At 35.6% G+C, this 27,124-nt stretch overlaps 1 protein-coding gene across 2 annotated transcripts in view; it reads right to left on the bottom strand.

Annotated features, from left to right (window-relative positions):
- Positions 1 to 27,124, bottom strand: part of EXOC6 (exocyst complex component 6) — a 216,824-nt gene that overhangs the window by 81,392 nt on the left and 108,308 nt on the right. For both annotated transcript variants that reach the window (XM_046027815.1, XM_046027816.1), the window contains exons 16-17: positions 21,879 to 21,990; positions 21,009 to 21,143 (exon numbers count right to left, since the gene is read on the bottom strand). In XM_046027815.1, coding sequence (XP_045883771.1) covers positions 21,009 to 21,143; positions 21,879 to 21,990 — 247 coding nt within the window. The remainder of the gene's footprint in view (positions 1 to 21,008; positions 21,144 to 21,878; positions 21,991 to 27,124) is intronic.

Genomic DNA, 27,124 nt, shown 5'->3' with positions numbered 1-27,124 from the left:
AAAAGATGTCCATGTCTCTTAAGAGGATCTCTTAAAGGGGATCAGAAGATACCCTTTTCTCTTAAAGGCTCACATACATAAGCTTATGGAACAATCTCAAAGTTAAAACTAGAACAGTCTCTGTCTCTCTCAAGTTTGGGGTTTTTTTTTTGGGGGGGGGGGCGGTGGGAGGCTGCACAAGTCCCTGGAATACTTTGTACAAACACCTTAAGGAAGGTGAACAAACTTAATCATCCTGAACAGTAAAGCATGAAAGCGAAATTTAATTTGATTTGGGGGTAGGTTGGTGTTGACAATGTAATATTTCTGACAAAACTAATACCTATTTAGATTTTTGACTAAGAAGAGACTTCAGTATTACTAACCATTAGTAGTCACATACTCTATTTGAATGCAGTTTAATCTAATATACACTTTATATCATGTCTATGAATAAGATCACTATAATAAGACACTGAGATGAGTAAGAGTGCTCCGGCCCTCAAGGATATCACAATCCAAGGAGAGATACAATACTGTTTGTCCCTCCTTATGTACGATTTCACTTTCTGCAGTTACCTGCAGTCAACCATGGTCCAGAAGCAGAAGATCCTCCTTCTGACAGATCACCAGATGGTCAACAGCAGCCTAATCACAATAACTATGTCATTCACCTTACTCCCTCTCATCACATAAGCATTTTATCATCTCACATCATCACAAAAAGAAGGGGGAATATAGTACAATAAAGTACTTTGAGAAAGACCATATTCACATATTTGTCATATTCATTTTTATTGCAGTACACTGTTATAATTGTTCTATCTTATTATTAGGTATGAATCTTTCACTGTGCCTAATTTATAAGTTGAACTTTATCATAGCTATGAGTAGATAGGAGAAAACAGTATCTACAAGGTTTGGTACTATCTGAGGTTTCAAGCATCCACTGGGGATGGATTGGACATACCCTCTGAGTATAATGAGGGACCTGTATAACAAAATATAACTAGTGCTAAAGTAGAGATTTAACAAAGCATCCTGAGTAAACAAAGGAGGAAATAATTATTACTTATATGATAAAAGTCTTGATGGAGAGGATGTCATTTGAGTTGGAACTTCAAAAAATATACTCAGGAACATTTACGAGGTATTTTGGTTTTTGTGCCTTAAGAAATTTTCAGGAGAGGGGCGCCTGGGTGGCTCAGCGGGTTAAATCCTCTGCCTTAGGCTCAGGTCATGATCCCAGGGTCCTGGGATCGAGCCCCGCACCGGCCTCTCTGCTCCGCAGGGAGCCTGCTTCCTCCTCTCTCTCTGCCTGCCTCTCTGCCTAGTTGTGATTTCTGTCAAATAAATAAAATATTTAAAAAAAAAAAAAGAAATTTTCAGGAGAACAGTATAGAAGAAGGTAAATGTGAACAATCAAAATGTGTCATTTTCATGCTTTAATGTTTTTTTGCCTCCCTCCCCAATTTTCACAATGTCTAACCACTCGCTACTCATTGCCACACTGGACTGAAAGAAAACCAACTACTGGTAGTCATCTTTCCATTTGCATGTCTGTTTTCTTTCTTTTTTTTTTTTCTTGGAATGAAGGAAATGGAAGGCCCCAGGAAGGTTCTTTCAGTGCTAGGATTTCATTATTTCTATTTTATTTATTTATTTTTAAAAAAGATTTTATTTGTCTCAGAGAGAGAGAGAGAGAGCACAAGCAGGGGAGCAGCAAGCAGAGAGAGAGGCAGTCTCCCCGCTAAGCAGGAAGCCTGATGTAGGACTCAATCCCAGAAGCCTGGGATCATGCCAGAGCCAAAGGTAGCCGCTTAACTGACTGAGCGACCCAGGTGCCCCTGGATGCCTGTTTTCATAGCAGGACTGGAATAGGAATATCAAGAAAGATTCTTCTTCTCTCCCCACTCAGAGATCTAACACAAATTTGGCATAGACAATACAAACTTTCCACAGTGTCTCTCCTCACCTACAGAATAAATTAAAAATAAACACTACTTTAAATAAAACAGGAATTTAAGATAAGCTAATATTAATGTCATTGCCCGAAATTTTACTAAAGCTCTACTAACTACGGGAGTAGCAAATTAGTTCTGACTCAAAATAGTAACGTCTAGCAACTTAAGCCATTAGTGCCTATTAAAATTTTTTTTAAAAGATTTTATTTATTTGATATATAGAGAGGGATCACAAGTAGATAGAGAGGCAAGCAGAGAGAGACGGGGAAGCAGGCTCCCTGCTGAGCAGAGAGCCCGATGTGGGACTCGATCCCAGGACCCTAAGATCACGACCTGAGCTGAAGGCAGAGGCTTAACCCACTGAGCCACCCAGGCACCCCTGCCTATTAAAATTTTTAACGCAATGCAAATTTTCTCAGAAAAAACCTGAAGATTGAGAAGGTTAACATTAGCATTTATCAAGAACACATTATTGGCCATTATAAATTTGGTACTCTGAGTAATGTAGGTACAAAACATCCACTGACATCTATACTCCGTTAAAGCAGGAAGTTCTGGGGCACCTAGGTGGCTCATTGTTAGCTTTTGCCTTGGCTCAGGTCATGATCCTAGGGTCCTGGGATCCAGCCTGCTGGGCAGGAAGCCTGCTTCTCCCTCCTCCCACTCCCCCTGCTTGTGTTTGCTCTCTTGTTGTATCTCTATCAAGTAAATAAAATCTTAAAAAAAAAAAAAAGGGCAGGAAATTTTGTGTCTGTTTTTGTTCACCTTGAATACTGCTTGCAAAAGAGTAGGCAATAGATGAGTACTTGCTAAAAAATTTTTTTTAATTTCCCGTCTTAAAGTTTATATATAACCTAGAAAAGAAAACTACTGCAAATAAAACAATCACAGAATGAATAAATATTGACAAATCAGTGCTGAGTATGTGTCTAGTAAAAGTATACCAAAAAAGGAGACCATGTGGTCTGGAAAGGAGTTTTATGTCACTTGTCGAACCAGTTACTGAGTAACAAGTTACCCCCCAATCTTACTGGCTTAAAATAACAACATTTTATTATTCTTTTTTTTTAAATTTTATTATTCTTAAAGTTTCTAGTGGTTAGACAGACATGGCACTGTGGAGATGACTTTGCTCCACTATATCTGAGACTTCATCTAGGACAACTTGAAGGCTGGGAATGAGACCAATAGCTGGGGGTTGGAATCATGTGGAGATTTCCTCACTATGTGTCCGGCACCTGGGTTGGGTAGCCTCTTCCTCTGGTGTGGCTTGGTTTCCTCACAACACAAGGGCTTCAAGGCACCTGGCCTTCTTACGTGGCAGTTCAGGCCTCCAAGCAAGTGTGTTCCATGCTTGGAATAACTGGAATAAGGTGGAAGTGCCATTGCCAATTAAATCCTAGCCTCAGAAGGCTCACCACATTACTTCCACTATATCCTAAGGGTTAAAACAGTCACTATCTGGGGGCGCCTGGGTGGTTCAGTGGGTTAAAGCCTCTGCCTTCAGCTCAGGTCATGATCCCAGGGTCCTGGGATCGAGCCCCACATCAGGCTCTCTGCTTGGCGGAGATCTTGCTTCCCTTCCTCTCTCTCTCTCTCTCTGCCTGCCTCTGCCTACTTGTGATCTCTGTCTGTCAAATAAATAAATAAATAAAATCTTAAAAAAAAAAGACTTTATTTAAAAAAAAAAAAAAAACAGTCACTATCTGGCCCAGATTCAAGGGAAGGGGACATAGATCCCTACATCTCCTAAGAGAAGTGTCAAGGCATCCGAGGCCATTTTAAAAATCACCATCTTACTAATAATGATATACTAATGATATACATAATAATGATATACTAATGATGTAATGATAATATGATTATATTATATCACTAATGATATGATACTAAAAATCACCATCTTACTAATAATGATATACTAGTGATATACTATAATGATATAATAATGATATACTAATAATGAATACTGGGGAAATGGCCCATAAAGAATATGGGATATGGATTTGAGAAAATGCGAAGGGGTTTAATTTCCACTTTTCTTTACAACTTAAGCAAATTAGTTTTGTAAATCCTATTTTTCTCATCTATGAAAAGAGAATCACTGTTTTGAGCAAACTTCTATAATTAATGTAATGTACCTAAGAGTATTTAGCAGCCAGGTATTTAAAAAAAAAAAAATGTTGTGCGGATGCCTGGGTGGCCAGTCGGTTAAGCATCTGCCTTCAGCTCGGGTCATGATCCCAGGGTCCTGGGATCAAGTCCCACATCAGGCTCCCTGCTCAGCAGAGAGCCTGCTTCTCCCTCTACCTGCTGTTCCCTCTGCTTGTGCTCTCTCTTTCTCTGATAAATAAATAAAATCTTTAAAAAAAATGTTGTTTCCCTACACTCATTAGTGTCAGGTACCTAGTAATGCCAATAAATGCTTACTGAGTGAACTGCATGGAAACCACCACCAAATTGAAAACCCAAGCCAGCTTAAATTACTGTAGTTATCTGCATGTAAGAGAGAAAAAGATTGGGTATTAAACATTCACAGGATTTTTTTTTAATGAAATATTAAAGAAATGGAAAAGGGGGTCACATTTAATGTGCATTAGCCACAGCAGTAATATATATCTCTCTTTAACCTACTAGCTTTAGGAGCACATATCCAAGATGGCAAATGCTTAGAGCCCACAGAACTATGCCAGAACACACTTTTATTGATACCACTTAAATATCAATTTCTCAAAACAATATATATTTTATTTATAACATTTACAGCTAGACTGCTATTCCAGAAGGAAGCCAGATAAGGGGAGCCTAAAACTCAGAACCCTGTAGTTATTCCATAATACTCAGCACACTTTGTTTCTACCATAAGGCAAAGACAACTTGGAGTCTGATTTCTCCTATCCTCTATTACACCTACATGTACTAAACTGCTCTGTATGAATTTTCTTGCTTTTCTGGGATGTCTCTCACATAGGCAGGAAGGGAAAGAGATGCCTGACAAAATTTTAAAATCCTGTATCTAGAGACTCCTCTCCTCCAAACTCACAGAGCTAAAGTACTTGGTGAAACTTTATATATATGTATCAATTTTTAAGTGGCCATGCCTTTAAAAAATAAATTTAAATCTACCTCCAAAATGAATGATGAACTTCCTTTTAAGTTTATTTATTTATTGAATATTTATTTATTTAAGTAATCTCTACACCCAAAGTGGAACTCGAACTCACAATGTTGAATGTTCTTCTAACTGAGCCAGCCAGACTCCCTGGTGATATACTTAATTACCCTTTTTACTATATAGAATTTTATTAAAATAAAGGAGATATTATTTCACATTTTCCTGGATTTTTAAAGCAATTTGGGACAATTAAAACATTAACTAAAAGTTGAAATGGAGAGAGAAACCAAATATCGAGAAATTTTGAAGTCATGAGGGAAAAACACTGTATATATCTGAAGAAAGAAAAATTATGAATATGATGATGAAACCACATTATCATATTTATAATTTTATATATAGTGAAATAAATTTATTATTATTATATGCTTTCTGGATAAAGTGACTCAATGCCCACTGATTTTCTGAAAAGGAACTAAGAAAAGTAAACGAACCACAAATTTATTATTTTCTGTTGTTATTATCTAGAGCTCTGCTAATTACAGCTGATCACTGAACAGCACAGGTTTAAACTGCTTGTGTCCTTATATGTGAAATTTTTTTCAATAAATATATATATAGTACTGTAAATGTATTTTCTTATGATTTTTCTGAGTATTTTCTCTAGCTTACTTTATTTTAAGAATACAATATGTAATACATATAGCATGCAAATATGTGTTAACGGACTTAGCATTAATGCTTCCTGTCAACAACAGTAGGCTATTAGTAGTTTGGGAAAGTGGATTTTTGGGGGGCCTGACTGGCTCAGTCAGTAGAGAATGTGACTTTTGATCTTGGAGTCATGCATTCAAGCCCCACATTGGGTGTAGAGCTTATTTAAAAAAAAAAGAAAAAGTTATACATGGATTTTTAACTGCAGGGGGTTGGGGGGAGGTCAGCATCCCTAACCCCTACATTGTTGAAAGGTCAGCTGTAATCTATTTTTCTGAGATGATGCCAAGAGCAGCCTCCACTTTTCCCACAAACTATCCAAATTAAGATAACTTTTCTCAACATGATATATGTCATTTGGGGTAGATGTATTTATATTTTTAAAAGTTTTTAAAATACTTTCCACAGGGTATAATAGCAAACAAAGAAATCTAAAGCAGTAGGTGGCTGTGCTGTGAAAGAAAAATTTCAGACAGTAATCCCGGGCAGGAACATGTTTTAAATTCAACACCTGAAAGAACCTTGCTAAGCGTTAAGGATTCTGCTTGATTTATAATCATTAGAAAGCATGTACATGAACCACATGAACTGACTCATTACATTTTATTTTTAAAGAATAAGATTAAAGGAGAGAAACAAAAAGTTTTCACTGTAACTTTTCTTATATTTATACACAAGAATACACTAAATTATTTGATAAGACATTTCTAAAAAATATTTCTAATTGTAATTTAGAGACTGTTAAGAAAATTAGTTTGTACTTCCTAGTTAAGTTCTAGTTGTACTTCCTAGTTAAGCTGAAACCAAAATACTCTCAATCCTATGACCTCACCAGGAAGTCAGGAACATATCAATTAACCCCACATTAATTTTTCTAAAGATTTATCTTATAAACAAAACAATTAATTCTTCCTCTGCTTGTTAAATAAACACCGCCCTCTGGAGGTAGAAATCTAGCATAATTTGAGAACTCTTTTTCATTTCAATATGTAAGAATTAAATGATACCATACTATCAGTGGTTCTCAGCCACAGGTGTGCAACAGAGCTACCTAAGGAATTTTTAAAAACATATACATACACAAATTCCAGCCTAGACCTCCTGGAACATGAGCATGTGTGTTTTACATACAAGTTAAGTCATAATAACTAAACATTTTAGGAAATATCTATGATTTCTATCATCTATTCCCCCTTCTTGAACAGTCCCCAAATATATTCTGGAAAATCACTCTGCCCCCTTTTAGAGCTCCATCTGATCTAGACTGGACTGAATCTAAATCTAGCCTCAAGGATGAACCCTGATGAATTTAGGTCAATTAGTAATTATCACACTCTAACCCACAGGGTGTTCCATAGCAGCTAGTAGAGGGACCCACTCACTCTTTTTTTAAAGACGACAGGGTTGGGGCGCCTGGGTGGCTCAGTCAGTTAAGTGGCTGCCTTCGGCTCAGGTAATCATACCAGAGTTCTGGGATCGAGCTCCGCACTGGGCTCCTTGCTCAGAGGAGAGCCTGCTTCTCCCTCTCCCTCTGCCTGATGTTTTGCCTACTTGTGCTCTCTCTCTGTCAAATAAATAAATAAAATCTTAAAAAAAAAAATAATAAAGACAATGGGCACGAGGATATAAGGTCTGGAACTGTATCCAGGCAGCCATTTTGTTACCAGAAAGAGAGACTACAGCTGCTGGGGCACCATGTATAGCCTGACAATGAGGCCAATGCTGCATAAAGCAGAGCTGGAGGAATAGAGAAAATGGGTCCTCGTGACATCTGCTGAGCAGTGGGCTTTAGCCTCACATGAAATCTTCCCTATTCTTGGACCTCCAGTTACATTTAGCTAATTAATTTCTTTATTGTTTAAGGCAGTTTGAGTTGGTTTTTCTGCCAGTTCTTCTCAATTTCCTGTTAAAAACCCCAATTAATTACAAGCATCTTACTTAAAACATTTTATTCAACATTCTAAAAAAAAGGTTAACATTTCATAATACTCATTTGGAGCAAGGGAAACATTTCTTGACATCTTTCTGAGCCTTAAAAATTTAAGCCAGAGATGAAGCTGGGACTGTCAAAATGACATAGCTACCTGCTATCCTCTCTAGCTAATTTCTTCCTGCACTACTTCAAGAAATGATGCTCTAATAATCTATGATCTTGATCTAGAAATACTAGTAGCATATACCATCTAACTCACTAGCCACTTTCACTACTGCCACTGTAGACAAAAGAGAAAAAAGTAGACATGACTAAACGCAGAACCCTAAGACTTAGTTATAAAGGGGAAAGAGTGTGATTGGGGCAGTAGAAAAGAAATACATCTAAGATAACTACAGATTTTCCAGGAAAGGGGGCAAGAAAAATGGTGCTACCGCTGCAAAAAATTAGAGGCAGAAAGAAAAGCCTATTTAAGAAATTATTTTTTATTTAAATATTTTATACGTCAGTGTGATAATCAGAGGAAGTTATTCTATCTTCATATTTGACACCTAAATATATAAACTTAGTTGATAAAACAGAGGCAAGGTTTGAGAGGACTGATTCCATTTTTTTAAAAAAGCTCTACTGTGGGTGAAATGCTAAAATATTATTGCATGCTACAGAGAAATCATTCACGAAAAGAACAGTCATTCAATACAGCAAACTTGTTTTCTTATTTTAAGAAATTGCCAGACACCCCAACCTTCAGCAACCACCACCTGATCTATCAGCAGCCATGAACACCGAGGCAAGACCCTCTGCCAGGAAATACTACACGTTGTTAAAAGCTTAGATGATGGTTAGCATTTTTTAGCAATAAAATATCTTTTAATTAAGGTTTGTACACTTTTATAGACATAATGCTACTGCACACTTAAATTCTAGTATAGTCTTGTCTGCACAGAAACCAAACAATTCATCTGACTCGTTTTACTGATATTTGCTTTATGGCAGTAGTCTGGAACCAAACCCTCAGTATCTCCAAGGTCTGCCTTACAGGCGTTCAGCTAGTATCAGAGTCTAGAATAATTTTTAAATCTAGCTTCTAGATTATCTAGCATTGTTATAGGTCATTATAAATTGGATAATTTTTTAATGCTCAAATTACCTCCTTTTCTTTTTCAAAAGGTGGATGCTACATTTTACCTTTCTGGTTTTCAGGGGCTTTAGTACCTCAAAGGTGTTAAAGAATGGCTTGGGGCTTTGTAGGAGCATCTGCCACTTTTTAGGTAATCCAGGTTGTCTGTCATCAGGTTTCCAAATCATCTGACATAAATAGCTTTTTTAAGTACTCCTCAACCATTTCCTTTCCCATTCTATTTCTGCTTCCCACCACTTTTATATAGGAAGCACTTGCTATAATTAAGTGATTAACAGATTATAAATTACAGAAAAACAAACCAAAGCACTGTCATGTATCAATGGAGTTAAGGTGGTCTATGAATTTTGTTGATCTTCCTCCTTTGCTTATAGAACTGCAAAACATTTTTGTTTTTGTTAACTTTTATGCTTTTGGTGAAGTAGCATCCCCACTATTTACTCTTTTGTATAAGTGACTGAATTCTTCATCTTACTCAATAAATATTTAAGCTTTTGTTTTTTTCTGATTTACCTTTTAGGATTTTATGTCATTCAAATGTATTAAATCAGCTACAAGCTGATTTACATAGCCCTATCTAATGAGGGCAGATAAGAGGAGAAGCTGGTGGTAATGGGTGATAAAAGAAAGAAATGCTACATGCACTACCTTTACAAAATGACAATTAAGTTGCACAAATAAAACAAGAAATTGTAACAATCCACCGATAACACAAAAGACTATACACAGAGCATATAATCAGAATTTGAAATGCACCTGATCAGTCAAGAATACTGCAAGTGTTCTAGTGAAGCAGTAATATATCAATTTTACATGTGTAAAATAATGTAATAATCATAATTTAAATAAGAAATTCTAAGACTTCCTAATACTTTATTTATACCTGACTAGTTTAAAATGTATGATTATGCCAGTTTATGAATTTATATCTTTACTAATAAAAATTAATACAAATTTTATTTTACTCATACAGTAATACTTCAGTTATTTAGAGGTCACATATGCAGTTAATAAACAGGAAGGAAGGAAAAAAGTCCCTAAGAGTAAAAATTGACATTATCGGTCACACAATAAATAAGTTGTAGTAGAGGCGCCTGGGTGGCTCAGTGGGTTAGAGCCTCTGCTTTCCGCTCAGGTCATGATCCCAGGGTTCTGGGATCGAGCCCCACATCGGGCTCTCTGCTCCGCGGAGAGCCTGCTTCCTCCTCTCTCTCTGACTGTCTCCCTGCCTACTTGTGATTTCTGTCTGTCAAATAAATAAATAAAATCTTTAAAAAAAAAAAAAGTTGTAGTAAATTCTATAATGGAATGATACACTTCTTGAAAATAAATTATAGCTAGATGCAATAACACAAATGAAATATCCCAAATCGTGTTGTGTGAAAGAAGTAAGACACACAAAAAGATGCATTCTGCATGATTCCATTTAAATAGAGCTCAAAAACAGAAAATATTAATCAGTGCTGTTAAAAGTCAGTACTGAAAGGAAGAAGAGACAGTGGCTAGGAATAGAAATGACAGAGGTTTCTACAATGGTATTAATGCTTTATTTCTTCACCTTGTAATTACATGAATGAGTTCACTTTTTTTCAATTTAAATAGAACTTTTTTTTGAGCAGTTTCAGGTTCACAGCACAATTGTGCGAAAGGTACAGAGATATCCTGTACCCTCTGTCCCCACATCTGTAGTCTCCTCCCCTATATAAATGGCCCACCAGAATGGTACCTTTGTTATAATCAATGAATTTACACGGACACATTATTATCACCCAAAGTCCATAGTTTACATTATGATTCAGTTTTGGTGCTGTACAGCCCATGGGCTTGGACAAATGTATAATGACATGTATCCACCGTCACAATGTCATGTGCAGTAGTTTCATTGCCCTAAAAATCCTCTGTGTGCCACCTATTCATCCTCTCTACCACCAAACTACGGTAACCACTGATCCTTTCACTGTCTCCATGGTTTTGCCTTTGAATCATATAACACACAGCCTTTTCAGGTTGCCTTTTTTTTTTTTTTCACTTAGTAATACAGTATTTAAAGTTCCTCCATGTCTTTTCACAGCTTGATAGCTTACTGCTTTTTAGTGCTGAATACCATTCCATTGTCTAGATATCAAAGTTCATTTATCCATTCACTTGAAGGACATCTTGGTTGCCTCTAAGTTTGGGCAATTAGGAAGAAAGCTGCTACAAACATTCATGTGCACGTGTTTGTGTAGACGTAAGTTTTTGACTCATCTGGGTAAATTAACAAGGAGCGTAACTGTTGGACCGTATGGTAAGAATATGTTTAATTTTATAAAGAACTGCCAAATTGTCTTCTAAAGTAGCTACACCATTTCACATTCCCACCAACAATGAATGAGAGTTCCTGTTGCTCCACATCTTTGCTAGTATCTGGTGGTGGTAGTGTTTTGGATGTTAGCCATTCTCCTTGATTTAATTTGCAATTCCCTAATAATATATGATATAAAACATCTTTTCATACGCATACTTGTCATTTGTATATTTTCTTTCATGAGGTGTCTACTCAGGTCTTTTTCCTATTTTTTAATTGTGTTGTTCATTTTCTTACTGTTGGATTTTAAGAGCTCTTTGTATACCTATTTTGAATAATAGTCTTTAATCTGGTGATGTCTTTTGAGAATATTTTCCCCCAATCAGTGACTTGTCCTCCTACATTCTACTGACAATGGCTTTTGCAGTAAATAAGTTTTAAATTTTAATAAAATCCAGCTAATCAATTCTTTCACGGATGGGGCATCTAAAAAGTAATTGCCACCCAAGGTCACCCAGATTTTCTCCAATGTTAACTTCTAGGAGTTTTGTAATTTTACATTAAGTCTATGATCCATTTTTGAGTTAATTTTTGTGAATGGTTTAATGTCTGTATCCAGATTCATTTCTTTGCAGGTTGTTCTAACACCATTTGTGGAAAAGACTCTTTGCTCTAATATATTGTCCTTGCCCTTTTGTCAAATAACAGTTGAATACATTCATGTGCATCTACTTCTGGGCTCTCTATTCTGTTCCACTGATCTATGTGTCTGTTTTTTGGCCAGTAACACACTGTCTTTATAATAAATCTTAAAGTCAAGTAGTGTTAGTCCTCCAACTTTGTTCTTCTCTTTTACTATCATGTTGCCTATTCTGGGGGTTTTGCCTCTCCACAAAACTCTAGAATCAGTTTCTCAATATCCATAAAATAACTGCTGAGACTGTGATGAGGAACGCCTTGAATCTAAAGCTCAAGTTGGGGGCACCTGGCTGGCTCAGTTTGTAGAACACGTGACTACTAACCTCAGGGTCATGAGTTCTAGCCCTACATGAGGAGTAGAGTTTATTTACTTACTAACTAAACAAACAAATAAATAAATAAATCTCAAGTTGGGAAGAACTGTCACTATTGAGTCTGTTAACAATAGGAAAGCTATTAACTTTTGTACATTAACCTTGTATCTTGAAACCTTACCATAGGGGCATCTGGGTGGCTCAGTCTTTAAGCATCTGCCTTCAGCTCAGGTCCTGGGTCCTGGGATCAAGCCCTGCATCGGCCTCCTTGATCACTGGAGCCTGCTTCTCCTTCTCCCTGTACCCCTCCACCCTGCTTGTGCTCTCTCTCAAAAAAATACAAATCTTCCAAAAAAAAAAAAAAAAAAGAAAAGAAACCTTGCTATAGTTGGTAATTAAATTCCAGAAGAGTTTTTGTTTTATTCTTTGGGATTTTCTACATAAAAAATCATGTCATCTGCAAACAAAGATAACTTTATTTCTTCCTTCCTAATCAATACATCTTTTACTTCCTTTTCTTGTCTTACTGAACTAAGTAGGACTTCCACTATGATGCTGAAAAGGAATGGTGAGTGGGAACATTTTTGACTTGTTCCTTAGTGGGAAAGCGTCTAATTTCTCACCATTAAGTATGTAGATGTAGGAGTTTTGTATATATTCTTAATCAAGTAAAGGAAGTTCCTCTCTATTCCTAGTTTACTGAAGAGTTTTTCTCATGAACAGGTGTTGAATTTTGTCAAACGCTTTTTTTGCATAAATTAATATGATCATGTTATTTTCTTTAGTTTGTTGATGTGATGGAATATATTAACTGATTTTATTTATTACTTTTGAAGATTTTATTTATTTATTTATTCGAGATAGAGAGACAGCTAGAGAGAAAGCACAAGCACAAGCACAAGCAGGGGGAGGAGTGGAGGAAGAGGGACAAGCAGGCTCTCTCTGAGCAGAGAGCCCAATGTGGGGCTCGATCCCAGGACCCTGAGGATTATGACCTGAGCCAAAGGCAGATGCTTATCCAACCAAGATGCTTATCCAACCAAGACACCCAGGCACCCCACAGTAACTGGTTTTAAACAATTTTTTAATTAAAGTATAGTTGACACACAATATTAGTTTCAGGCATATAACATAGTGATTCGACAAGTTTATGCATTATGCTATGTTCACCACATGTGTGGCTATCACCCGTCACCATGCATTGCAATTATAATACCACTAGCCATATTCCCTATGCTGTACCTTTTATTCCTGTGACTTACTCATATATTAACTGATTTTTAAATGCTGAACTAGCCTTGCATACATGGGATAAATCCCACTTGGTCATGATATAGAATTCCTTTTATAAGTTGGATTCAATTTGATAATATTTTGTTGAGGACTTTTCCATCTATGTTCATGAGAGATATTAGTCTGTAGGTTTCTTTTCTTGTAATGTTGTTTGGTTTTGGTATTAGGGTAATGCTGGCCTCACAGAATGAATTTGGAAGTATTCCCTCTGCTTCTATGTGAAAGAGATTGTAGAGAACTAGTATAATTTTTTTCCTTAAATGTTTGGTAGATTTCATCACTAAACCCATCTAGTCCTGGTGCTCTTTCTGTTTTGGAAGGCTACTAATCATTGATTGAATTTCTTTAATAAATACAGACTTATTCAGATCATCTATTTCTTCTTATGAAATCATTACTGAGCTTTAGCAGATTTTGTCTGTCAAGAAACTGGTTTATTTCATCTAGGTCATCAAATCTATGGGCATAGAATTGTAAATAATCCTTTACTCTCCCTTTCTTTCTTGACCCACATGTTATTTAGAAGTGTGCTGTTCAACCTCCAAGTACTTAGGGATTTTCCAGCTTAGCTTCTGTTATTGGTTTCTTATTTAATTCCACTGTGGTCTGAGAGCAGATACTATATCAGATTTTTATTCTTTTAAATTTTTTAAGATGTGTTTAGAATAAGGCTGTCTTGGTGACTCTTACATTTGAGCTTGAGAAGAATATATATTCTGCTGTTTTTAAATGAGGTAGTCTATAGATGTCAATTATATCCAAGTAATCCATGGTTCAACTATGTCCTTAATGATTTTCTGTTTGCTGAATCGGTCCATTTCTGACAGAGGAGTGCTAAAGTCTCCAACTATAACAGTGGACTCATTCATTTCTCAATGTTCTAATAGTTTTTGCTTCACATATTTTGATCCTCCATTGCCAGGCACATGTACACCATGGATTCTTATGCCTTCTTGGAAAACTGACCCCTTTATCATTATATAATGCCTCTCTTTATTTCTGTAACTTTCTTTACTCTGAAGTCCGCTATGTATCAATATAACCACTCACTTTTTTGATTAGTGTGAACATGGCCTATCTTTATCTATTTAGTTTTAATCTACATGTGTCTTTATATTTAAAGTGGGTTTTGTAAACAACCTATAGTTGGATTCTTGTTTCATTGATCCATACTGATAATCTCTTTCAGTTAGTATTGCTAGGCTACTGATATTTAAAGTGATTACTGATATAGTTGGATTAGTATTTGCCATACTTGTTACTGTTTTCTATTTGTTGCATTCGTTCTTTGTTCCTACTTTTGTGTTTCACTTTTTTTCTGCCTTTTCTGATACTGAATATTTGCATGATTCCCTTGTATTCCCTTTCTTAGCATATCAGTTATGCTTTTTTGAAAAATTTCTTAGTCGTTGCCCTAGAGTTTCCAATATACCTTTATAATTATGTCAAGTCCACTTTCAAATAACACTATACCATTTCATGGGTAGTGAGAGTATATTCCTCCCGCCTTGTATTATTGCTGCCATTCATTTCTCTTATACGTAACAATATATAAGTGTGCACATACACAGAAAGCATACACAATTGAATACATTATTATCATTTTGAACAAATGGTTAGCAATGACAGCAATTAAGAATAAAAAAATAATAAAAGTTTTCATTTTACCTTCATTCACACTTTCTCTGATGCTTTTCCTTTCTTTATGTGGACCTGAGTTCCTGACCTAGATCATTTTGTGTCTGAAGAAGTTATTTTAACACTTCTTGCAAGGCAGGTCTACTGGCCACTAATGCCCTTAATTTTTGTTTGTCTGAGAAAGTCTTTCTCCTTCCGTTTTGAAGGATAATTTCACAGGATATGAAATTCTAGGTTGGTGGGTGTTTTTCTCTCAACACTTTTGATATTTCACTCCATTCTCTTCTTGCTTGCATGTTTTACAAAAAGAAGTCAGATGTAATTCTTATTTTTGTTAACTCTGGGTAAGGTGTTTTTCCTTCTGGTTTCTTTCAGGGTTATCTTTAATTTTGTGCAGTTTGAATATGATATGCCTAGGTGTAATTATTTTGGTATTTATCCTGCTTGGTATTCTCTAAGCTTTCTGGATCCACAGTTTAGTGTCTGACATTAATTTGGGGGAAATTCTCAATCAAAACTGCATCAGAGGGGCGGCTGGGTGGCTCAGTGCGTAAAAGCCTCTGCTTTCGGCTTGGGTCATGGTCCCCGGGTCCTGAGATCCAGCCCTGCGTCTGGCTGTCTGCTCAGTAGAGAGCCTGCTTCCCTCTCTCTCTGCCTGTCTCTCTGCCTACTTGTGATCTCTGTCTGTCAAATAAATAAATAAAATCTTAAAAAAAAAAAAATACTACATCAGATTTTGCTTCTGTCCCTTTCTCTTTTTTCTCCTAAACATATTCCCATTCTGCATATGTTTATCTTTTGTAGCTGTCCCATAATTCTTGGATATTATATTTAATTTTTTTTTTTAGTATTTTTTTCTCTTTGTCTCTCTGTTTTGGAAGTTTCTATTGACATATCCCCAAGCTCAGAGATTCTTTCCTCAGCTGTGTCTACTCTATTAATGAGTGCATCAAAGGCATTCTTCATTTCTGTTATATTGCTTTGATCTCTAGTCTTTTTTTTTTGACTCTTTCTTAGACTTTCCATCTCTCTGCTTACATTACCCATCTGTTCTTTCATATTGTCTACATTATCCATTATGTCCTTAGCATATTAATCATAATTTTTTAAAAATTCCCCATCTGATGAATGGATCAAGAAGATGTGGTATATATACACAATGGAATACTATGCAGCCATCAAAAGAAATGAAATCTTGCCATTTGCGACGACGTGGATGGAACTAGAGCGTATCATGCTTAGTGAAATAAGTCAATCGGAGAAAGACAACTATCATATGATCTCCCTGATATGAGGACATGGAGAAGCAACATGGGGGGGTAGGGGGATAGGAGAAGAGTAAATGAAACAAGATGGGATTGGGAGGGAGACAAACCATAAATGACTCTTAATCTCACAAAACAAACTGGGGGTTGCTGGGGGGAGGTGGGATTGGAAGAGGGGGAGCGGGCTATGGACATTGGGGAGGGGAGGCGAACCATAAGAGACTATGGACTCTGAAAAACAACCTGAGGGTTTTGAAGGGTCAGCGGTGGGAGGTTGGGGCAACCTGAGGGTTTTGAAGGGTCAGGGGTGGGAGGTTGGGGGAACAGGTGGTGGGTAATGGGGAGGGCACGTTTTGCATGGAGCACTGGGTGTTGTGCAAAAAGAATGAATACTGTTATGCTGAAAAAATAAATAAAATGGAAAAAAAAAAATTCCCCATCTGATAATTCTAATATCTCTGACATATCTGAATCTGGTTCCAATACTTACTCTACTCTTCAAACTGTGCTTTTTGTCTTTTAGTCTTCCATGAATTTTTTTCTTGACAGACAGACATGATGTACTAGGTGAAAGGAACTGAAATAAGTAAGACTTTAGTAATGTGGTGGTAAGGTGTAAGGGGAGAGGAAGTGCTTCATAGTCATGATTAAGGTCACAGGATTTTTTGTTGGTGTTATTGTCTTAACTTTTATTATTTAAGTATAGTTGACTGCATCGCAGTCTTTAAGTAAGCTTTGTTCCTTGGATATAAAACTTCACAAGTGCTTCTCATTTCTACCCCTTTGGTGGAACAAGATGGCTATAGCAGCTGGAGTTGGATATTTCCCTTCCCCCAATCTTATTAGGCTCTGATAAAAGAAAACCCAGTAGTTCAGGCACTGGTACATAGTTTCTTTTGAGGTTAGGTCTTGTTAAGAAGAATAGAATACTTGAAGAACAGAATGCTCTGGTGTATTTCAAAATGGTTCTTTTTCCTTCCCCATTGCTGGAAGCACAAGAAGATTATTCTTCAGTCTTCAGTGGAAGAAGCTGGTAGAGCTCCAGGAGGGACAACTCACAAAAGTGTGAGCCCCACCCAGATGGGGTCCCCCTTGAGTTTTAACTCCCTAACTTGTCCACACTGAGCCTCCAGCAATTCATTAATACAGTTCAGGTTTTCCAATACTGATTCCTGTGGAAGTTTATGCTCCATTAAATTGTGGTTCTCTGTATTTTTCAGTCTGTCTCTCTCTAATTTGAGGACCAGCAGTTTGTCCTATGATCTCACTTCTCTGACAGATCAAAGAAATTTATTTTTCAGTTTTCTCAGTTTTTTTACTTGTCAGAATCTCTGTTACTTTACACAGTGACAACTTCCAAGCTCTTTGCATACTAGAATGAAACTAGAAGTCTGTATTTACCTTTAATAATTAATTGAGCTATATATATTTATAACTTTTGCATTTATAAATTGTGCATATATATATGTTACACTTAATTTTAAAAGATTTTGTAACTGTCCATGTACCATGTCCTTGCTCTATAGGATGAGAATTTCAAGCTCATGATCAAAGACAACTTACCACTGTCACTTTAACCACAATTCTAAAAAAAAAAACTTTGCTACACAGTCATCAACAGATTTTAAAACAGCAAATTAGAAAAAGAAAAAGAATCAGAAGCATATTCCATGTAGGCACTTACAGTGTTGGAATCACTGCCAGGGCTTTTTAGAGTGGCAGGTTGGAAAAACTCCCTGGAGCAAAGTTAAAGAGCTCTGATGCCAAAGAAAAAGAACTGGGCCATTTCTCTACTATATAGATTAGAAAGGTAATGGTATTCCCATCTTTCCCCCTCCATTCTGATGCAAATCTTTTCAGTCAGAAGTCTTAAAGTAGCTCTCAGTGTGGGTCCAGGTTAATTTCAAAAAGCTGAGGTACTGCTTGAGGCTAGAACTAGTTACTTAACCTCTTTTGTATCATTCACAGATTTAGCAAAATAAAGGCATGCTAACAAGAGAGTTTATATAATATTTCATAAAATAAGCAAAGGTAAAAATCAAGGACTTTGTGTATGCATCTGTGTTTTTTGGAGGGGAAACAAATGGGGTGTGGGTAAAAGAACCTTTAAATGCTTATTTCCATAATCACTGAGCAACTAAATAGGAATATGTTTGCTAGGGTCAATGGACTGAAAAGAATTAGGCTAAGAGGTTAACTAAGCAATGTATGCTAAAGTCTGTAATCAAGACTGTACTTTAATCAGCTCCTTGAAAGAGGTAATAGACTGACTGTTCCCTAGGAATGGAAATTCCCCCCCAATCTCACTCAATAATTCACTTTCATACTGATTTAATAATTCTTGCTGTTGAACTGCTTCCTTATATTATAGTTTAAGACAAACTCCCCTTGAAACAGACAAAAGGTAGAAATGAGCACAGCTCTTGTTCTCATTTCATAAAACAGAAAGGTTTCCTGAGTTCTGTGTGAAAACAAAACAAACAACAAACAACAAAAAACAAGGAAGCTCTACTATTTGTACAGGCTGCACTTGATTTCCTGATTTCCAAGAAAACCCAACGGGTATTCTATAGCAATTATAGTTTCAACTAAATATCTATAACTTAAGGGACCACTGGAATGATGAACCAGAGCTAACATATCTAAACATTCCCTCCCAACAGGCAGATTTAGGGAAGTATAGTTCTAAGATCCCTTAATCTAAAAGCATCATGTTCCAGTGTCTTGGTTCTTTGACTTATAAATGAAAAGGAAATTTGCTTGAAATCCTTGGATATACCAGATGTCAAGGCAATTCATGTTTTAATGAGAGTACAGAGTAAGCTTGTTAAATTTAATGTTAACAGTTAAATATGCTTACAACTCCAGTCCTTAGTAAATCTCTTCCTGACAGTATATAGAGTAACATATGGACATAAGGATAGAGAACAATAATGAAAAAGAAGAAAGATTGTGTAAAGTCCAATATAAAAGAAAATAATTTGTCATTGGATTAGAAAAATATGCAAAAACTTTTGGACTTTCCTCCCACGTTACAGTACTTAACACACCATATTGTCAAGTGTCTTTTTTATAGTTTTTTTCTCCTACGAGCTTCTCGAGGCAGGGATACATTTTTATATTTTCAGCACCTAATAGAGCACTCAGAGCATAGATGATGTACAACAAATGACACTACACTAAGTATCCTCTTTAAACTCCATAATAATTGTATGACATAGGTAATACATTACTACTCAAATTTTATAGAAAAAAAAAAAACCTGTGAAACATTACAGTTGAAAAATATGCCCAAAGTCACACAATAGTCTAACTCCAGAGTATATTGCCCTTAATTACTGTACTATACTACCTGAATAAATCAATGTCTGCTTTGTGAAGTTTCTGTCTTAGTTTTAATAACTAATTTCATCTATTTGCTCACTCAGATATCATCTGCATTTGTGCTTTATGTACCAGGATGACTATATGAGCTCAAGAACCATCAGAAAAATGTAAGATTTGGGGACCAGCCAGATAATTTTAGGAGCCAAGAGTCATTTCTGGACTTCACACTTTCGAAGTGTGGTTACTGTTAACATTAGTTATTTCTAAATACAAGTATACTGAATTTTTAAAATACAAATGATTATACTATAATTATAGGAGGCAAGGTGGTAATTTATAACATATCAAGAGTAAAAACATGGTAACACTTTAATAAAAAACTTAGAAAGGAATATGAGGTTAAACTAGCCAGCCTAGGGGCACCTGGTTGGCTCAGTTGGTTAAACATTTGTCTTCAGCTCAGGTATGACAGGGTCCTGGGATTAAAACCCACAGCCAGCTCCCTGTTCCGCTCCCTGCTCACCAGAGAGCGCATTTCTCCTTCTGCCCCTCCCCCACTCATGCTTTCTCTCTCTACCAAATGAATAAATACAATCTTAAAAAAAAAAAATTAAACTAGCCAGCCTATTTTAAAGATAAGAGATCAGTAAGTGGTTTATATTAATTTAATAAACTGGTCAATGAAAAGGCATTTATTTATATTATAAGATTATGCCAGGGTCTCATCTATATGACCCCAAATCAATAAAATTATGAAATAGTTTATAAAACAAATTAATTAAATTATTCAATCTACCATTCTTCTTAAAACAACCATCACTTAATCCTTTGGGATAGCACACAGTATTATATAAACAGAAATCTTACCATTCAGAAGAACGTAGGACTTTGGTAACATGTAAAAAGGTAATATTTATTTTTCTTCAGATCAGAGTTAATAAAGAATATAAAGCCAGTCTTACACTTATCTAATTCATCTTACATTTTTAAATTCCAAACACACACATATATACACATTACATATAAAATTAATTATGGAACTGTGAGACATTAACAGAAATCCAGTTAGGCTGATTTAGCAATACTATAAGTCTTTAAAACATGAACAAAGTGTAATATAGCTGTGGAAAATCAATACATTTTTCTCCATTTTAGGGACAATGTTTAAAATGCCAAAAGGAAACTCACATTTATCTCTTTGTTGTTGACACTGATTAATCTCTAATTTTCAATGGTTCAGAATATAATGGAATCAAGTGTATGATAAAAATTGTCTTAAATTTTTAAAAGTTTGCTTATAGTAATAGAAATAAAACTTTTTGGTAGGATTTTTACATACCTTAAAAGTAGAAAGTCCATAAAGTCTTGTGGTATGAACAGTCTCTTGAGAAATGTTTGTAATATTAGTTATAAAGTCTTCAAGGTATTTGCAAGCTTGTTCCAAGTGTGTTGTGTTTATGATGATCTGCACTAGCTAGAAAATACAAAATAAATCTGCTAAAATGTAGGTTACATGTACACAAAACCATCTGGTTTTTGAAAATGAATTATTACTTTCAGCAATTTACCATTTCTGCATAATTACAGCTTTATAGGATACAAGGGATTATCTGATTTCAAAAGCCTGCTGCAAATACTATAAATGCTATAATGTAAAAAAAAAATCAAGAGTCTAACTGCCAATTAACTTAGAACAACTCTTAAAAGTACTTTTCCAAATTTTATACATTTACCAAGTTAAAAAAATGAGTATTTTCATTTTTCATAGAAAGTCTGGCAGTCACAAATCTACATATATGTTCTAATATTCTCCATGTAAACCCTTTCTCCTCACATAGCTTGAATTTACACTCAAAACAAATCCACTTCTACTAATAAATTCAAAATAGATGGGGCATCTGGGTAGCTCAGTTGGTTAAGTATCTGACTCTTGATTTTGGCTCAGGTCATCATCTCAGAGTTGTGAGATCAAGCCCCATGTGGAGCTCTGCGGTTAGCAGGGAGTCTGCTCGAGATTCTCTCTCCCCCTCTTCCTCTTCCTCAGCCCCTCCCCAGACATGCCTTACCCTCTCTCTAAAATAAATAAATCTATAAAAATAAAATAAATTTAAAAAATAAAGTAGAAATCTAGTTTTACAGGATGATATTTAGCAATAACTTATACATCTTTTCATATAATGAAAGATTTAACTAGTATTTTTTTACCTACCTCTGTCAAACCTATATGAGGTTTTCTAATAAGGTTCAGTAAACAGCTACTCAAAGTTCTGGTCAGCAGCAGATTTGTAGATTTTCTAAGCATATCATCTATTTCTGTTGAGCTAAAAATAAAAGTTGATTATTATTTTGCTTTCCACAAAGGTATAGTTAGCTTCCTGAATGATTTAACACAATTAACTAAAATAATTTGCTCCACCTCATTCTTTTATATCTTTAAATAAAATACCCAAATTTATTAAATCTCCAAATTCAATTCTGTCACAAAAGCAACATTTTCAACAAAGCAGAATGTTCATTTATGGCATAATTTAAATATATTCCATTAACGATTACAATAAAACCATGGGGTACTTAGTATAAAGGGAAATAAAATTATTTTTAAATTATGACTCCACTATGGGATACTTCTAAAGACACTTCAAATACAACTACAGCTAAAATTATTTTTAAATGTAAATTGATGTGAGCTCTTTCTAGATATAACTAATTACTAGATTTAACTTTAATATAACAAAGCTATCCATGTCCACTGAAATTTTTTTAAAAAGATTCAAAGAAGTAAACATAATTACCTTACACTAGTTTTAATTTGGTGCAAAGAAAACTCTATGATATTTCTTAACATCCTCAAGATTGCTAGGCTAGCACTAACAAGCTTTTTATTTTTTCCTAACCACTAGACCTTTAAGTAAACAATGACTTCTTCATATATATACCAATGTATATAGCTTCATTATCAAAAGGATTATACTGTCCTTACACTAAGTTTTCTCAGTCTCAGCACTGTTAACATTTCATGCAAGATAATTCTTTGTTGTGGGGCTGTCCTGTGCTTTGAGGATGCTTCCAAGGATGTTTAGCACCATTCCTGGCCTCTACCCACTAGTGCAAGTAGCTCCCTTCTCTTTAAGTTGTGACTGGGAGCCCAAAGACATTGCCAAATGTACCTGGGGGCTCGGGGTCGAATTATTTCAGCTGAGAACCACTGCTATACAGACTAAAATTTTAGCATCCTTTCTCTTTTATTAAAACGTTACTCTTAATAATCCATGAAGCACAAATATTTATAGTTTATATTTATTTTTTAATTGCAAATAGAGAAAGATTTGACAAAACACAGGTACTTCTCACTACTACTCCAATGTTCTCCATTTTAACGCAGCCATTTTTTTCAATTATCTGCTAACCCTAACTCTAACATACCTAAAAGAATATTTTTCTGATTTTTTATAACTAAAATCAAGACTTCCCAGACTTACCAGTAGGGTTTCAGGGTTACTTGACAAAAAACTCTGGGACAGAGAACTCTTGCTAATCAACAGTGTCCTAGAACAATCAGTATAGTCACCCTGTCAAAAAAGAGGTGGTTGCCTACTCCTCTGGTTTCTTTTCTGACACACTCAAATTAGGCTTAAAGACACCCTGAATAGCATACTTCTCAAATGAAAACTTATCCAGTATAGATAATGCCTTCTGTTAATTTCCCTGAACTTCCTTGATGCTGAGTCAATGCATACTTTTTTCTTGCTTAAGTAAAAGCAGAGAAAGAAAACTATCAGCACCTATGTCCTATTTGTGCTAACAAGATTAACCTGACAATGACCAGTATTTTCCCCTATTAGGTTTTTATCTCAACTGAGCAATATTTTCCTTAACTTCTTGTCCTTTGAGCCTATATAACCTATACTCTTCCTACATTTTAAAAAATATTTCATAATTAAATCTTAATTATAATAAACCTCTTAAAATATTATATAGCTTAATCTCTCATGCAAACTGAAAATTTCTTACACATCATATTAAGTCCAGATGTTTCCTCTGTGACCAAGTAGTTGAGACTTTGAAGTCTCTTCATGAAGTCATTTCATTCTATAGCCCTACTTTTATTCATATATAAAAAGAAACCCAAACATTAGTAATAAAAAGCTCTGAGGCATCTTCTGGTTCTAAAAATCAAACTCCAAATATGTTTAAACATAATAAAAGAGCTTTAAACCCAGAAAGTGATTTTTACCATAACTTTTTAATGACAAATAAAAAAACAAAGGAACTCTAATAGCTCAATTTCAGATCACAGATACAAATTTTTAAAATAAAAATGTATGTCAGAAACCTGATGATCTAGAATAAATTTAAATAAACTATGCTGTGCTGTCTCTGTAATCTGAACTGTCAATTCTCTTATTAACAAAATGAAAATAGCCAATGTATTTAGTAAAGCATAATTTTTAAAAAATGTAAACATAAAAGCCTTGTTAAATGAATAACTTATGATCATAGAGAGTTCATTAGAATGACTAGATATTGAACTAACAAAAAAATACTTTTGTCAAAGACAGAGGGAAAAAAACCTGACAATCTTTTCTGCCCCAGCATTAGTCCACCAACACTGACTTCCTGAAAGGCTAGGAGTTCACATACAAAGTCAGAACTGAGGTGCCAATTCTAGTTCTAGTAAGACAATAGGGAGGCTTTAGGGAAAATTAGACATAATATTATGACTAAATGACTTTTATCTTTGGTGTTAAAAATGCAGTAAAAATATCAGATAACAATTAAATACCCAATGTCTCTCTTCTGTAAATAAAACAAAAGTTAACTGCAAACTGCTAGGACTCTATACTTTCTACAGTTTAACAATATCTTAATTAGATATCAGTCCTATTTTTCAATAATCAACATTTAGATTAGGTAGTAAAAAGTACATATTAGGACATGCAAATTGTATACACTACCTATTTAAAAATGTTAAAGTAATCTACATTCAAAGTAAAAGATGAGAGGAACCAATATTATAGAGCAAAGACTGCAGCTTCAAGACTAATTCTGAAATACACCATTTGAACCAAGTTGTAGAATGACTGTTAAAGACACTTGTTTCTCCTTTTCACATGCATACGTTTAGAACAGATGAATGTATGCATCACTGTTTTCAAAGATGACTAACTACAACCGGAATCTATTTGAGAGTTTATGAACAAATTCAAGTCCACCCAAAGGTAGGTCAAATTGTTAACTTCCCTTAACTTCACCTTCTAATTATTCCTGAGTACCAGGTAATAGCAGGCTCTTAAATACTTCTTGCTTATGTTCCTTCCTCTTCATCACCACTGATCCTATTTCAGTCTTTCTTCATCTCCCTTCTTGAACCACTGCCTTCACTAGTTCAACATGACTATTTTTTTTTTAAAGATTTTATTTATTTGACAGATGGAGATCACAAGTAGACAGAGAAGCAGGCAGAGAGAGAGGAGGAAGCAGGCTCCCTGCCGAGCAGAAAGCCTGATGCAGGGCTTGATCCCAGGACCCTGAGATCATGACCTGAGCTGAAGGCAGAGGCTTTAACCCACTGAGCCACCCAGGCGCCCCTCAACATGACTATTTTTTTTTAATCCCACTCCAATCTATCATTCACACTGAGGTCAGAGTAAATGTTCTAGAATATAACTCTTATAATGTCATTCCTTACTTAAAAATTCTTCAACAATTCCCTCATGCTTACAAAATAATATATAAACACTCCAAGTTCCAGTCTCATGTCTAATAATGTAGTATCCCATCCTCTCTGAAGTAACTAAGTGCTTACCATATGCCAGGCACTATGCCGAGTGCCTTATACACCTGCACTACCTTGTTTAATTCTTACAACCACTGTATGAATTAATTTACTCATTTTACAGATGAGGAAACTGCAATTTAAACAGATTAAGTGACTTGCTCAACATCCTACTAGAACTAGTGAGTGCCACCATCAAGACTCAAACTAAGGTCGAAGTCTGAAGTTTATATATATATATTTTTTAAGATTTTATTTATTTATTTGACAGAGATCACAAGCAGGCAGAGAGGCAGAGAGAGGAGGAAGCAGACTCCCCGCCAAGCAGAGAGCCTGATGCGGGGCTCGATCCCAGGACCCTGAGATCACACCCTGAGCCAAAGGTAGAGGCCTCAACCCATTGAGCCACCCAGGTGCCCTGAAGTTTATGTTCTTAACCACAGTATTATATTGCCTCTGTCCAAATAAAAAATTTAGAGTGTTAAATGAAAAACAAGACAGGCATAAATTACTGGTGGCTCTCAGACCATTTGAGTTCCACTGCTGAAAACTACCATCGCAGTAATTTGTTACTCATTTTCAGTTAATACTCTCATTTATCCATTGGTTTTCAAGTGCTAGATCATATCGTGCTGTGCAGTACAAAGAATTTTATGATTGAAGTTAAAAGCTAATCTCTTTGAAATGTATCTTTAAAGACTTTGGTATAAGAGGTGGTAGAATACAGTGAAGCTTAAATTTAGAGCTTAATGCAGTGGTTCTTCAAGTGCAAAGTGCATCAGAATTACCCAGAGGTCTTGGTAAAACCCAGGGCCCCACCCTCAGATTCAATAGGTCTGAGGTGGCATTTCTAACAATTTCCCATGTGATGCTAATGCTGCTGGTCTGAGGACTACACTTTGAGAATCACTGGCTTGTGAGAAATACATAGCACAACTGATACCATACATTAGGTATTTATCCTCCTTTCTTTCCTTTTTTCCCCAACTCATACACTATCAGGAGCAAAAATTAAGAAATCTTTTAAAGATCTCTATTTGTAAGGAAAAAAGCAGTGTAAGACCTAAAATCAGGTAACTCTTTTATGCTGGCAGAAGACACATTTCTTCCTCCACTTATTTATATGCTCTTAATTTTTTTTTAAAGATTTTATTTATTTATTTGACAGAGAGAGAAATCACAAGTAGGCAGAGAGGCAGGTAGAGAGAGGGGGAGGCAGGTAGAGAGAAGGGGAAGCAGGCTCCCGCTGAACAGAGAGTCCGATGCGGGGCTCGATTCCAGGACCCTGAGATCATGATCTGAGCTGAAGGCAGAGGCTTAACCCACTGAGCCACTCAGGTGTCCCTTACATGCTCTTTAAATCCAAAATAGTGGTAGCTTACAATAAGAGAAACAGATAATTGTTCTGTTTCAGCTTGAAAAATAAATGACTGTTATACATGTACTGCCTTCATGTCTTTCTTATGACTTAAAATTCAGAAGAGTTTCATGCTGAAAGATATTTCCTGCTATTCAAGATACAAATTCAGAAGAATAGAATTCAGAGAGGGAGATTGTGAAAGCCAGCTTCACCACTCTCTCCTCCAGAGTGTATTCACAATTAGAAATACGTCATGCGACTATAATGCAGGGTCCATCTAGGTAGCTGGAACAAAGGTGGCATAAAGATTAACATTCTA

The sequence above is a fragment of the Meles meles genome, chromosome 13 (genome assembly GCF_922984935.1).
Source record: "Meles meles chromosome 13, mMelMel3.1 paternal haplotype, whole genome shotgun sequence".
In the NCBI taxonomy this organism is placed as follows: domain Eukaryota; kingdom Metazoa; phylum Chordata; class Mammalia; order Carnivora; family Mustelidae; genus Meles; species Meles meles.
Note: the sequence above shows the minus strand (reverse complement) of the source record. Positions and strands in the feature narration are given on the sequence as shown.